General features: G+C 32.8%; 1 protein-coding gene across 2 annotated transcripts in view; it reads left to right on the top strand.

Moving 5' to 3' along the window:
* ORC4 (origin recognition complex subunit 4) overlaps positions 1 to 14,069 on the top strand; it is a 54,484-nt gene that overhangs the window by 13,498 nt on the left and 26,917 nt on the right. For both annotated transcript variants that reach the window (XR_004288345.1, XM_032354064.1), the window contains exons 4-8: positions 3,042 to 3,117; positions 3,579 to 3,664; positions 6,456 to 6,504; positions 7,990 to 8,141; positions 10,781 to 10,954. Coding sequence is in view for 1 of the 2 variants with exons in the window: in XM_032354064.1 (XP_032209955.1) it covers positions 3,042 to 3,117; positions 3,579 to 3,664; positions 6,456 to 6,504; positions 7,990 to 8,141; positions 10,781 to 10,954 (537 nt within the window). In the remaining variant the exon portion in view is untranslated. The remainder of the gene's footprint in view (positions 1 to 3,041; positions 3,118 to 3,578; positions 3,665 to 6,455; positions 6,505 to 7,989; positions 8,142 to 10,780; positions 10,955 to 14,069) is intronic.

The raw sequence follows: 14,069 nt of genomic DNA on the forward strand, positions 1-14,069 counted from the left end.
CTCCTGGTTTCCTTTATCTGTTTTGTTGGGTGCTCTTCAGATTGCTATTATCTCCACAGACAATTTTCCCTGCCTTCTCTCCAAGAGCAGCCCCAGTGTCCTTCGAGTTCTCCCAGAACCACACGTGCTGATCTTTAGAACCCCAGGCTTTAAGCCTCCCTGGTTGTAAGAACTCAAGAAATTTAGGCCCTCCAGCTTTCCAAACCAGTCCTATGAGGATTCATTTCCTGTGTGTTCCCCTGTATGTTAGTCTCTTTTTCCCACTCCTCTGAGACTGTGACTTCCTCCCCATTGCATTGGTTATGATCCATTTCTCTCCTAAGTCACGTCTCTGCATTTCCTACCACCTTTGATGTGTCCTCTGTCCTCTTCTCTACACTTAGTTGTGGAGTTTTTTCTGCCGTCTTTAGGTTGGTTTCTGGGGTATTTAGGATGATTTGACTGGGATCTACTTGTATTTGTGGGAGGAGGCAGCCTTAGGATCCTCATTCTCTGCTGCCATCCTCCTTCCATGTTATAATAACTCTTTATGTGTATTATTATTATTTTCCCCATTTCATTATGCAAAGAATTTAAAATAGTTTTCAATGATTTACTGAACATATAATAATTTAGAACATACAATCAGACCCAGAGAAATAGAAATATTATGTAAATAAGATACCATTTGGTGGGAGGAGGAACATTGCAGATTACCAAGAAGCTATGGCAGAGGCCCCATTTTGACATACCACGTTAGTATCATCTGGGAATGAAGTCTTATGATAGACTCATACTTGCTCTAAAAGCCAAGAAGTACCACTTTATTTTTGGATAGTTCTCTGCAAAGAATGTCACTTCTTAATTGGATTTTATTACATAGTATGACAATTGATATTTTGAGATTTCCCTTTTTAAGAGGACTTAGATTACTATGATCTAAGGTAGAATTCCATTTTTTTAGGTTATTTATTTATTTTGAGAGCATACATGCACATGAGAGCAAGCATTGGGGGAGGGGCAGAAGCAGAGCGAGAGAGAGAATCTTAAGCAGGCTCTATGTTCAGGAAGGAGCCAGACACAGGGCTGGATCTTACCCCTCTGAGCTCATAACATGAGCTGAAATCAAGAGTCATATGCTTAACTAGCTGAATCATCCAGGCACCCCAGAATTCCATTTGTTTTAAAAACAATACAGATTAGGAGTGCCTGGGTGGCTCAGTCATTAAGCATCTGCTTTCAGCTCCGGTCATGATCTCAGAGTCCTGGAATCGATCCCTGCATTGGGCTCCCTGCTCAGTGGAGATCCTGTTTCTCCTCTCCCTCTTCCTGCCACTCTTCCTGCTTGTGCTTTCTCCATCTCTGTCAAACAAATAAATAAAATCTAAAAACAAAATAAAACAAAACAAAAAAACCCAGCCAAACAAAAATACAGATATACCAGAATTATGTTTGATACCTGTTATGAAACCTAATAATTTAAAATACTTCTTCATATTTCACGAAGATGTTGTAGTGACAAATTGAAGTACAATATTTCAAATACAAATAGTATTTTGTTTTCCAAAATGATTTGCCATTGTTCAGTGACTTTTGAATTTCCTTTTTGTTCTCACTGAATTCTGATGCCATCTTTACTAATTTTTTTTGTATACACAGTCTGTTTTGAGGGATCATTTATTTTCTAATCATAGGAGTAGTTTTAGTATTAGTAGTCCTTTATCATTGTTCTTCTTTTTAACAGTTTTTTGACTTTTCTTAGTTCTATTAATTTTTAAAGTTTTTAAAAACTGTACATAATATTAATGTGAAGAGATGTATATTATATTGCCATAGAGTTGTAATAAGATGTCACAAGTCAAAAAATAGAGAATAGGAAGTATGTGTCATAAGAATTTATAGTTAAAAATATCTTAAGCTTTATAATTGAACAATTTAAGGTGGTATAACACCTTGTGTGTATATTTTTAGTAGCTACTATATTATTAGTAGTATTTTTTTTTTCATTGCAAGCTCAACATTTCTTTAATAAGGTCTTTCTCTATATGCAGTAGGCCCCCCCCACCCATGGGACATACATTCCAAGACCTCAGTGAATGCCTGAAACCACAGTACCATACCCTATATGTACTGTTTTGTTTTGTTTTTTTTTTAACATGGTAAACTTCACCTGTAGTATACTTTAATGTATGAATTAGATACAGTAAGAGATTCAAAATAATAATAAAATAGAATGGTTACAACAAATATAGTAAAAGTTAGGTGAGTGTGGTCTCTGTCTCTCAAAATAACATACTGTACTATATTCATCCTTCTTGTGATAATGTGAAACGATAAAATGCCTACATGATAAGATGAAGTTAGGTGAATGATGTAGTCATTATTATGTACATTAAGCTACTTTGACCTTCTGCCCATAATGTCAAAAGGAGGATTCATCTGCTTCCACAGCACAGGTAATTGAAACTGCAGATAAGGAGCAGCTGTTATACCTAGCAACTCATAGAGGAAACATCTTTTTCAACTTACCCCTTGGTATTTCTTAGTTTTCCACATTTTTATTTCATGATAGCTTACGGACTAGTTAACAGTATTTCATAGAAATTGATATAGTGACTGGGATAGACTTTTTACAGTCATTTAACATTGCTCTAATACATGTTTTTCAATAGCTTTTAAGTGATTTCAATAGTATTTAGTAGAATAAATGTTAGAGATAAATAATGAACTAACTCAGACATGAAGCTCTTAAGTGGCTGTAATTTTATGTGACTTATAGAGAAATATGTCTTTGAAAACTTGAGGGTTGTTTCTAAACATTTATTAGTTTGGGAAGATGATTGAAAGAGCATGACATCAGTCCTGGCTTTGGCGTCTTGAGTTGGACATTAGATGTTCTCGTTAAACCTTTCTTTTATCTTTGAGTAATATGCAAACTTATTTGTTAGTTTCAAATGACAGTCTTTTTATTATATTATGTTCCATTCATAATTTTTAAAAGAACATGAGCTTATATTTTTATTTATTATTAAATATTCCATAAACTTTTTAATACCATTTAGTTAATAAACCATGCTTTGAAAGAACTAATGGAAGTAGAAGAAGTGAGTGAAAATGTATTACAAGTGCACCTAAATGGTAAGTATGTCATCGTTTTACTATTGGAAATGATATAAACTATGTGAGCTTTTTATAATGTAAAATCTAATTTACTTGTGTGTTTTAAAGGTGGGTAATAGTCATAATTTAAAGAACTTGATCCATGTTTAACAACTTTCACTTTAATATACCATACACAATATTTTGAGAAATTAAAAAAAAATAAGATTAAAGAGGTACATAAGGACTCTTGTTATTTTGTTTTTTCTTTTCTTTTTTAAAAAAATAAAAGAACCCCAAGGATGATAGTTTCTTTGAGTCTAACAAATGTCTTCATTGCTGAGTTTCAAAAAGAAATTAATGTTAACTCACAGTTATTTGACTTTTTTTTTCTAGTTAAAGTTAGAAACCATTAAGAAAGCTTAATTTGACTGGAAAATAATCTGCACTGTTTCAAATATTTCATTTTAGTTAAATACTTTTAAATGGGCTTATTTCAGGACTGCTGCAGATCAATGATAAAATTGCCCTAAAGGAAATCACAAGGCAGTTAAATCTGGAAAATGTAGTTGGAGATAAAGTTTTTGTAAGTATCCTAAATAGTCTTTAATATTTATATGCCGTTAGATATTTTCGGATTTTTGGAAGGCTTGGGTGGGTTCAGGGATTCTAAATTGAAATATGAAAGATTCTTATCATAAAAAAGTATAATGTAGTAGGATGCATTTATTCATCATAGCTTTATGTTTAAATTTTTTTGAAGTAGATTATACTAATTATAAAAGAGCCAAGAAATCCATGTTTATGTAGATATTATCTGAGTTTCTTTATCTGTAAGATAAATAGTTTGATTCCCTATCTTTAGAGATAGTAGTTTAAAGTATTTTTTGAAGTACTACACTCTAGCACCCTATTTTTAGTCTTCTGAGACTTAGGTAGCTGGGAGTAATGCAAAATGTACTGAATTTAAAGCTAAAAAAGGTAGATTTGAGTCTTGTCTTAAAACCATTGACTACTTGATAATCATGACTAAAGTATTTCTGAAGTTCAAATTTTCCCATCTGTGTTAAATGTGCATTAACCTTATTACATCACAGATTTATTCTAAAGACAAGCATTAAACATAATTTATATTTTAAAAATGCTGGATTGGTAATGTTCTATACAAATGTCAATTATCTCTTACTAAAACATTTTCAGAAACTTAATTCATATCTCATCATTGTAACAGCTTGGAACCTCAAGATAGTGAACATCAGTAACTTAAACGAAACTGATTAGAAATGTTCTGGAACTTTCATTAAACTTTTTACCCTATCACTTGATTTATAAGGTTGAAAAGTAACATGATTAAATTAATTTACAGCTAGTTTAATTTTCATAATGAAATGACTTAACTTCGTACTGCTTATTCAGTTGAAATGGATTGTGGCTTTCCTGCAACGACACAGCCATTGTTGTGTAAGCCTCTTAGCATTTAGTAATTTCATTCTTTAATAAGTACCTGTAAAAAGGTAAGCCAATCATGTGTTACCTTTTCACACTGTCTGTAGGTTCAGAATGCCCCTTCTGTAAGTCTGAAGTTCTTCCTCCTGTGCAGAATGTATTGTTGAATACAGTGGCCTACTTGGTCAAGGAGATTTACTATTATATAGGCTCAGTTTGGCTTTTGGTTTGCCCCTGATGTAGACTGAGGTTTCTGACTTTCCTAATTGAACCTGTTCTTATTGGATTCAGAGAAAATAATAAAAGGGACAGTTGTTTATCATCCTAGTCATTACTGTTGTTACCGTAATCATCACATATAGTGATTATTAGTTTAACTTTTACATTATATAGGTAAGTCACCTGAGGCTCAGAGAGCATAATTAGCTTGCCCTAAAGTCAAAATGGATATTAAGACATTAAGAACCTGAGTTACTTGACCCAGAGCCTTTATATTTTGATATACTTACAACAAATTTGTATATTCTTATGCATACGTATGTGTTTTTATATAAGGATATTCTTATAATATGTGCATATGTACTTATATAATTGCACACTCACATGTAATGTCAGATGTAACTGTCTTTTAAAAAAAATGCATAAGACAAGCTACCTTTGAATAACTTCAACTGCTGATTACCCACCCACAGATTGCCTCTGAGCTTTTGTTTATATTATATAAATACCTCTTGCCCTAACTGCCTTGGAAATAATGTTGATTTGACAACAGACAGTTATTATAAAATATGTGGAAATTCTTAAAAACCTGTTCAGCTATTTTATATCAGTTCTCTCAATGGGGAAGCAAACAAGTGGATTTTTTTCCTCCTGTACATCTTCACAAATTTAAAGTTGGCTATTTCTTAAAATGAAAAAATCTGAATGAAGTAAAAATTAATGACATATGAAAAAAAAAATTTCAACAGGGCCCTTATCTGCAAGTTGGAACATCTGGATAATGCATCTGCTTCTCTGTTAATTTCCATGTAGAATGTATAAGTTGTATCCAAAAATGTTTTGGCTGTGTTCCAAGTAAACATAGTCAAAGTTGATATGATATATACAAATTCTATAATATGCTCTTGAATAGGGAGAAACTATTATAATATGTAATGATTAAGGCAAATTTCTTCTCCCCTTTCCTTTTGGATCTCATTTAAATTTGTGCTCATTTTTTTAGTAGTATGCTTTTTTTATTTGTTTGCACGTAAATTTAGTTAGTTAACATATAGTGTAATACTAGTTTCAGGAGTAGAATTTAGTGATTCTTCACTTACATACAATACCCAGTGCTCCTTAATACCCATCACCCATTTAACCCATTCCCTGCCCACCCTCCCCTCCATGAATCCTCCGTTTGTTCCCTGTTGTTAAGTGTCTCATGATTTGCCTCCCCCTCTTTTTCCCTTCCTCTGGGTTCATTTGTTTTTTTTGTTTTGTTTTGTTTTGTTTTGTTTGTTTTCCTTAAATTCCACATACAACTGGAATCATATGGTCATATTTTTAGTGGTCCAAATTAATCTGAAACTTGGAAGAGCTTAATCTGTTTGAAAATACAAAGTGCAGTGATTTCTAGTTCTCAGACTCTATTTGGAATACAAGTCTTAAAAACTACCTTTAAATTGTTAAACAGTTTTATGCATTTTATCCAGAAAATACAGAATTTTGAGCATGGCAGGGTAATGCCATTTTCAGTACAATGCCACCTCTCCTTTTATATTTAAGTCTTTAATGGTGCACATGGAAGTCTCCAGCTCAGAATCTGGCCACTGACTAATTTAGGAAACAATAGATACATAGTGTCTATGTAATGCCTAAGAATCAGATAGTTCGCTTTTATTCTTTATTTCATTAAACTTCTAGTTATGGTGTCTTTTCTTGTTTTTTAGGGAAGTTTTGCTGAAAACCTTTCATTTCTTCTGGAAGCTTTAAAAAAAGGTAAGTATTAGCATATTTAATAACATTAAAAGTTATCTTTTAGCTTTATTTTTCCCCTGATTATAAAGGCATTACATATTTTTACAAAAATGATAATGTAAAAAGTCATAATATAATGATCACTGTAATCCCACAACTATTATAGTGACTATCCTAATCATTACTATTTTTTAAGAAGTTACCACACCCAATGTGGACCCCAAAGTGGGGCTTGAACTCATGGCCCTGAATTCAAGACCTGAGTTGAGATGAAGAGTCGGACACTTAACTGACTGAGCACCCAGCCACCCCATGATTATCCCAATTAACATTTGGTTTCATATCTTTATTCACCTGTAGTGTATCAGTGATGCAGATGGACATAATTTTTTATAAGGATAGAATGATTTTCCATATTGTATAATGTATATCTTGTTCATTTATGTCAGTAAATAGTGAGTTACATCATTTTTATGTTTCTCATATTCTATTTTATAAATTAGCTATACTTAAAATATAATAAATTATGTTATTAATTACCAGTTATGAACTTTGATTTCTCACTTTGTATATAATTAGGAAGAAATGCTTAGATGATCATTTAGTTATTTCCTAGAGTAAATTTTAATGAGTAGAGTTCCAGATTAAACAGTGCCAGATTTAAAAAGAATGATTATAGGGTCACCTGGGTAGCTCAGTTGGTTATTTTTGCTGACTTTGGCTCAGGCCATAATCTCAGGGTCCTGGATTTGAGCCCCATATCAGTCTCCCTACTCAGCAGGGAGCCTGCTTCTCCCTCTGCCTGGGGCTCCCCATAAGGTAACAGTGATTAACTTAAGGTAATAGTGATTCTTTTGCCCTCATGGTTTCCCTCACTGTAATGAGAAAAATAAATTCACAGAGTCATGATGAACTTTCCCCTGTTCCTGAAATATTAAAACTTGGTTGGGGGGGCTTTAAAAAATTTGGTTAGGAGTTAAAAGAGGCTTTGGTCAAATTTTGTGGTTTAACGATTATTTATAAAAATTATAAGTACTTGGGAAGATCCAGTTTGCATTTCTGCTAACTAAACAAATCTCTTTTGAAGCAAAAGCTTTGTTCATAAGTTAGTGACTCCCTTTATTATTAATCCCAAAGTATTTTGGTTTCTGTGGGTGTTAAGAGATCCCTGTCAATTTTTTGATGATAGAAGATTATATTTGCATAATTTTAAAAACAACAGTCTAGTTATTTAAATCATGTTCTTAATTTTTTATTAGTAAACTACTAAAGTCTTGTATTTAGACTGTGAACTACTTGACGGGAGTAAGGACTATCTTGTCCTCTGAATAAGTTTTTGTTGTTGAATAAATGTGTAAGCATTGGTAAGTATCCTGCACAAACTAGGTTTTCAATATATGTTTGTTGAATTGAGTTTTAACCACTAAAATACAGTAAATAATTTGGAAACTTAAGAAAGATTGATGTAGTTGCTTATTAATATATAAAACTCCTATTTTATCTTAGGTGACCGGTCTAGTAGCTGCCCAGTGATCTTCATATTAGATGAATTTGATCTTTTTGCTCATCATAAAAACCAGACACTACTCTATAATCTGTTTGACATTTCACAGTCTGCACAGACTCCACTAGCAGTAATTGGTCTTACATGTAGATTGGTAAGTTTTTCTTTCTATTAAAAAATTGCTTATATTTAGAAAATTAAAGCTTACTGATATCATCAGTTATGTAGGTCATTATATCAGACATTTTTTCAGATGTGTTTTAGTAGTGCCTGGTACATTGATCCTACTTTTCAACTCAGATTGAAGAAAACAAAACATTTATGACACATGCTCATGAACTAATACCTCTCTCCCTCCAGTTAAATCACTGAATAAAAAATGTGAAGTCAGATTATGCTAGTGTAATTTCTACATTAGCAAGTAGAGAGAAAATCATATCACTATTTTATAAAAATCATCCATGGTTTTTACTTCTATATTTAAGATTGTTCCTATATTTTGAAAATGTTTAGAATTGAGTAAAAATAATAGTATCCCATCTTTGTAAGTAGTCATCTCCAGAAATGGAAGGGATTACTTCTCTCAATCTGTCAACAGTAGATAGTGGCTTCTTTGCTTCTTGGGGGTGATTTTAGAATGATTTTAACCATAGCTCTCAGTGTCACTATCACATTATGAAGACTCTCTGCATTGTGAATCTTATGTACTTCAGATAGTTACACAGGCCTTTTTTTTTTTTTTAATCTTCTTTTACATCATAAACTTTCTTACTGAATTCAGGTAAAACTGGTATTTAAGAGTCATCTCTCTTCTCATAGATGGCTGCCATGAGTCTGTTTTCATTTTTCTTTTCCCTCCTTCATTCTTGGCAGGTTTGTGGTCAGGCCCATTGACTTCTTTTCCTTTCTTGCAGCAGTTTTCTTTTTAGAAAAGTGAAATAATCTGAGTCATCTTTCAACAGCCTTCCTTTTAGTCTTGTATTTCTGTGGAGTGTTTTTCTCTGTCCTCTTTCCCTAGTGCTCTTGAGTTTATAATATATGCCTTCATAATAAGCCTCCCCATAAAACATCTGCCTCTTTGTTTTATCTTTATTCCTTCTTGTCAAGGCAGCAGTTATACCACAGGAGTTAAGGAAGCATCTTTCTTCTTCTTGCCAAAAAAAAACACAAAGTAAGAAGTAGCAGTGGCAAATGTTACTGACCCATTGAAGGACCAAATAAAGAATCAGGTGCTCTTTAGCAGTGTTACATAGGCCTTTAAAAATTCTATAGTATAATTCTCCCAGCTGTGCAGTTCAGGTCTATCTGTATGTCTGTGTTTGAAAGGATAGTTGGGTTAGTTACTTTGCTAGCAAACAACCTCTTCTCTGTAAAAGTAGTTCTTTTTTTTCACTATTCTCTTTATTTCCACATTGCAAACTTCAGTCATTATTGTCCACAACTAAAGTACCTTTTACCTCCACCTTCTTTCCATTCCCAGTTCAAGCTCTTAATTATTGCTGGCATAGAGTGTTGTTTACACTGCTTTTAGCCACTTGTACATGGATGATCTAGAGCTGCTCATTAATAGAAAATTTATAATATAGCTGTTTCTGAACATAAAACTTCACTCTCTTTTAATTATGCTGGCACTGTATTTTTCTTTGACCTATAAAAACATTCCAGGTTGGGACGCCTGGGTGGCTCAGTTGGTTAAGCGGCTGCCTTCGGCTCAGGTCATGATCCCAGCATCCTGGGATCGAGTCCCACATCGGGCTCCTTGCTTGGCAGGGAGCCTGCTTCTCCCTCTGCCTCTGCCTGCCACTCTGTCTGCCTGTGCTTGCTCTCGCTTCTCTCTCTATGACAAATAAATAAATAAAATCTTTAAAAAAAAAAAAAAAAAAACATTCCAGGTTTTTCATTCACTTTCTCCCTGCCAACCCTAAGCTATTAATCTTTCCTGTCTTCTTTTCCAGACCAACCACGATCCCGTTTTGATCACTTGAATTCTTTACTCTGTATGATTGGTTTCTTAACCTAGCTATGATGAAAATCATCTGGGTAGATTTAAAAATCCATATTTTAGGGCCTTACCACATTTTTTTTTTTTACATTTTTTCTTAAAGAAAATTGACAGTAAAAAAGTTGATTCCTAACTTCTTAAGGAAAAATAGCACAAATGCAAGTAGTTTCTAAAATATCACTGTAAAAAAGTCAAAAGACAGAATAACTTAACAGTGTCATGCTGTGTTCCTGCAAGTTTCCTCTCCTGTAGTTTGTTCCATCAGTTCAGCATGGCTTCAGCTTGAATTTATAGGTAGTAAACAATTCTTCTCCATTACATTTGCTACTTCCTGAGTTTTTGTTATATAAAACAGTGTTTAAATTTTCAGCAATTAATAGATTTACTACCTTTTGCTCTTTTTTAATATGAATTTTTCATAGAATATATGAAATTCTTTATTGAAATTTTTAGTGTTATTGTGGCAGAGAACTATTCAATAATAGTCACTTTTTTTTTGCAATTATTATTGGCTTGAAATGTTAAATCTTAACTGAGACTAGCATAGTAGGAAAAAGGCATTGACATCACCAGGCCTACAGATGCTTAGAACGGGATTATTAAAAGTGACTTGCATAACTGTGAGGAAATGAAGGCAATGATTTGAGTTTTTGGAGGCTTGAATAAAATGCTTAATTGTGTATTACAGGTTAAGCATTGTTAATTATAGTGATAGTTCAAATATGTATACCTCTAATATTGGTTTTTTTTTTTTAACATACACCTTATATGGATTTTTGTTTGTTTTTAAGGATATTTTGGAACTCTTAGAAAAAAGAGTAAAGTCACGATTTTCTCACCGGCAGATACATTTAATGAATTCATTTGGATTTCCACAGTATCTTAAAATATTTAAAGAACAATTATCTCTACCTGCAGAATTTCCAGACAAGATCTTCACTGAGAGGTGGAATGAGAATGTTCAGGTAAGTTGGAACAGAGGCAATAATGTTTTAATAATTTTTGTGCCTACTGTACCATTGAAAGCTTATAAAAACCTCCAAATTTAAACAAATTTGTAAATTAGCAGAAAGTTTCTCATGTTATTGTAGCATAAAACTGTATTAATACAAATTATATACTTTGTATGTGTTATTTTCTTTAAAAGACATTTGTCATATCCTAAATTTTTTCTCTCAAAAGAACTTTAATGAGATTTTTTGTTCGGTCTTAAAATTTTAGATTATTCTATTAATTTTAGAATATTATAAAAATATTATTTTCATTATTTATTAGTTTAGCAGGTTTTTTAGCTTAGTGGTTCATACCTAACTAATTATCCAGTATGGATTTTCCCTCCACCCCTGATTCTCATACAATTTCAGCTTTTATTTCATTGGGTCTTTTAAGTTGTATTGTGTATATTGGTGAATCTCATCTTATCTCTGGAGCTCTCAGGGTCTTAGCACACTCACATGTTGATATAAAGATTTACTAAACCTTGTGGACTCTGTAATTTTATCTACACTTACATTGAATAGCCTAACTTATGTAGACCATTGTCATATCAACTCAACATACTAGCATAAGTTTATCTTACATTGTCAAGAGTTTTCAGTTGGCAGAGAGAAAGGAGAGAATATATGTATGGGACTATGTTTAATAACACAATTGAAAAACAGTGTTGCAGAATAAATCCACATGGTAGAATCTTCCAAAAATATGGGTCTTCTGAAAGTAGAAAATAGTGTAGAATCCTTGGTTTTGAAAGAATTGGGAAAAACTGGTCTGTGATATTAAATATTGATGAGGATGATTAGATCTTTGGATAATTAAAGTTGCAAAATGTATATTCACTGACTTAAAAAAATTTTTTATGTCAGAGCAGTAATTATTTTATTATTGTAGTTTTAACTTTTTATTTAAATTCCATTTAGTTAATGTACAATGTAATAATAGTTTCAGGTGTAGTATTCAGCAGTTCATCACTAACATATACACACAGTTCTCATCACAAAAAGTGCCTTCCTTAATACCCACAACCCATATAACCCAACCCCTACCCACCTCCCCTACAGCAATCTTCAGTTTGTTCTCTATAGTTAAGAGTCTAGGGGCACCTGGATGCCTCAGTCATTCAAGTGTCCCACTCTTGGTTTTGGCTTAAGTCATGATCTTGCAGTCATGAGGTCTGTGCCTGCATCAGGCTCTGTGCTCAGCGCAGAGTCTGTTTCATGTTCTCTCTATCTCTCCCTCTTTCTCCCACTCTTTCTCTTTCTCAGATAAAATCTTAAGAACAAATGAACAAAAAGAGTCTGTTTCCTGGTTTGTCTCTCTTTTTTTCCCTCCTATTTTCTTCTATTACACTTAAATTCCATGTAAGTGAAATGATATTTGTCTTTCTCTGGCTGACTTTATTTTGCTTAGCATAATATCTCTAGTTTCATTCATGCCGTTGAAACTGGCAATATTCCATTCTTTTTTATGGCTAAATAATACTCCTTTTTATATACACACCACAACTTCTTTATCCATTTATCAACTGATAGACATTTGGGCTCTTTCCATAATTTGGCTACTGTTAGTAATGCTACACAAAAATAAATTCAAAATGGCTAAAAGACCTAAATGTGAGACAGGAAAACATTCAAGTCCTAGAAGAGAACACAAGCAGCAACTCTTTTGACCTTGACCAACCTTAGCAACTTCTTACTAGATAAATCTCCTGAGGCAAGGGAAACAAAAGCAAAAATTAACTATTGGGACTTCATCAAGATAAAAAAGTTCTGCACAGCAAAGGAAACAGTCAACAAAACTAAAAGGCAACCTTCAGAATGGGAGAAGATATTTGCAAATGACCTATCTGCTAAATAAAGTCTTAGAATCCAAAATATATAAAGAACTTAACAAACTCCATTCCCAGAAAATCAAATAATCCAGTTTAAAAATGGGCAGAAGACATGAATAGACATTTTTCCAAAGAAGACATACAGATGGCTAATGGATACACGAAAAGGTGCTCAACGTCACTTATCATCAGGGAAATACAAATCACGACAATGAGGTATCACATCACACCTGTCAGAATGGCTAACATTAACCTAGGAAACAACAAATGTTGGTAAGGACATCTAAAAAGGGGAACCCTTTCATACTGTTGGTGGGAATTGAAACTAGTGTAGCCACTGTGGAAAACAGTATGGAGGTTACTCAAAAAAGTTAGAAATGGAAGTACCCTACTATCCAGCAATTGCACTACTGGGTATTTACCCAATGGATATACAAATACTGATTTGCAAAGCAGTCGTGATTTTGATCTTAAATACCAATACCAAATTAAAAGTGAAACAATTCTGGAATGCTGAAAAGAAATTAAAAATCTAGATAAAAATTAAAAAAAAAAATTCAACCAAAAAATAATTTAAAGGATTTTGATTTATTTTGTTTTTTTATTTTTTATTTTTTTATTATTTATTTTTTAATTTTTCCCAGCTTTGTTGAAATACAATTGACAAAATAAATTGACAATAAATTGACAAAATAAATTATATATGTTTCAGGTAGACAGCTTGATGTTATGATATGCATAATGCATATACATCAAGAAATACCACAGTGAAGCTATTCAAGGCATCCATCACCTCAGTAGTTACCATTTTCTTTCTCTTCTTTTTTTCTCTTTTTTACTTCCTTTGTGGGAAGAGGTGAGAATATTTACGAGCTGTCTTGTAAGCAAACCTCAAGTGTACAGTACTGTATTAAACCATAGTCATGTTTTTACAGTTACTATATTCCAAAATTTACTCATCTTGCAAAACTTAAAGTTGATTCTTGTTTGATTATAAAATATAATCTGCTAATCTAAGCACTATTAATTTGGCACTTCTCATTTTTTAAAATTAAAAGTTCACTGAACAAGGGAACACCTTACTGGCTTAGTCAGAAGAGCATGCAACTCTTGATCTTGGGGTTGTGTGGTTTCAAGCCTCACATTGGGTGTAGAGATTACTAAAAGTTAATCAGGGCATAAGAATATATGTTAAAAGGTGCAAGTTTGCCTTATATATATGCCCATTCTACTTCCTGATACTATAGAGTAGT

Source organism: Mustela erminea, chromosome 8 (assembly GCF_009829155.1).
Source record: "Mustela erminea isolate mMusErm1 chromosome 8, mMusErm1.Pri, whole genome shotgun sequence".
NCBI lineage: Eukaryota > Metazoa > Chordata > Mammalia > Carnivora > Mustelidae > Mustela > Mustela erminea.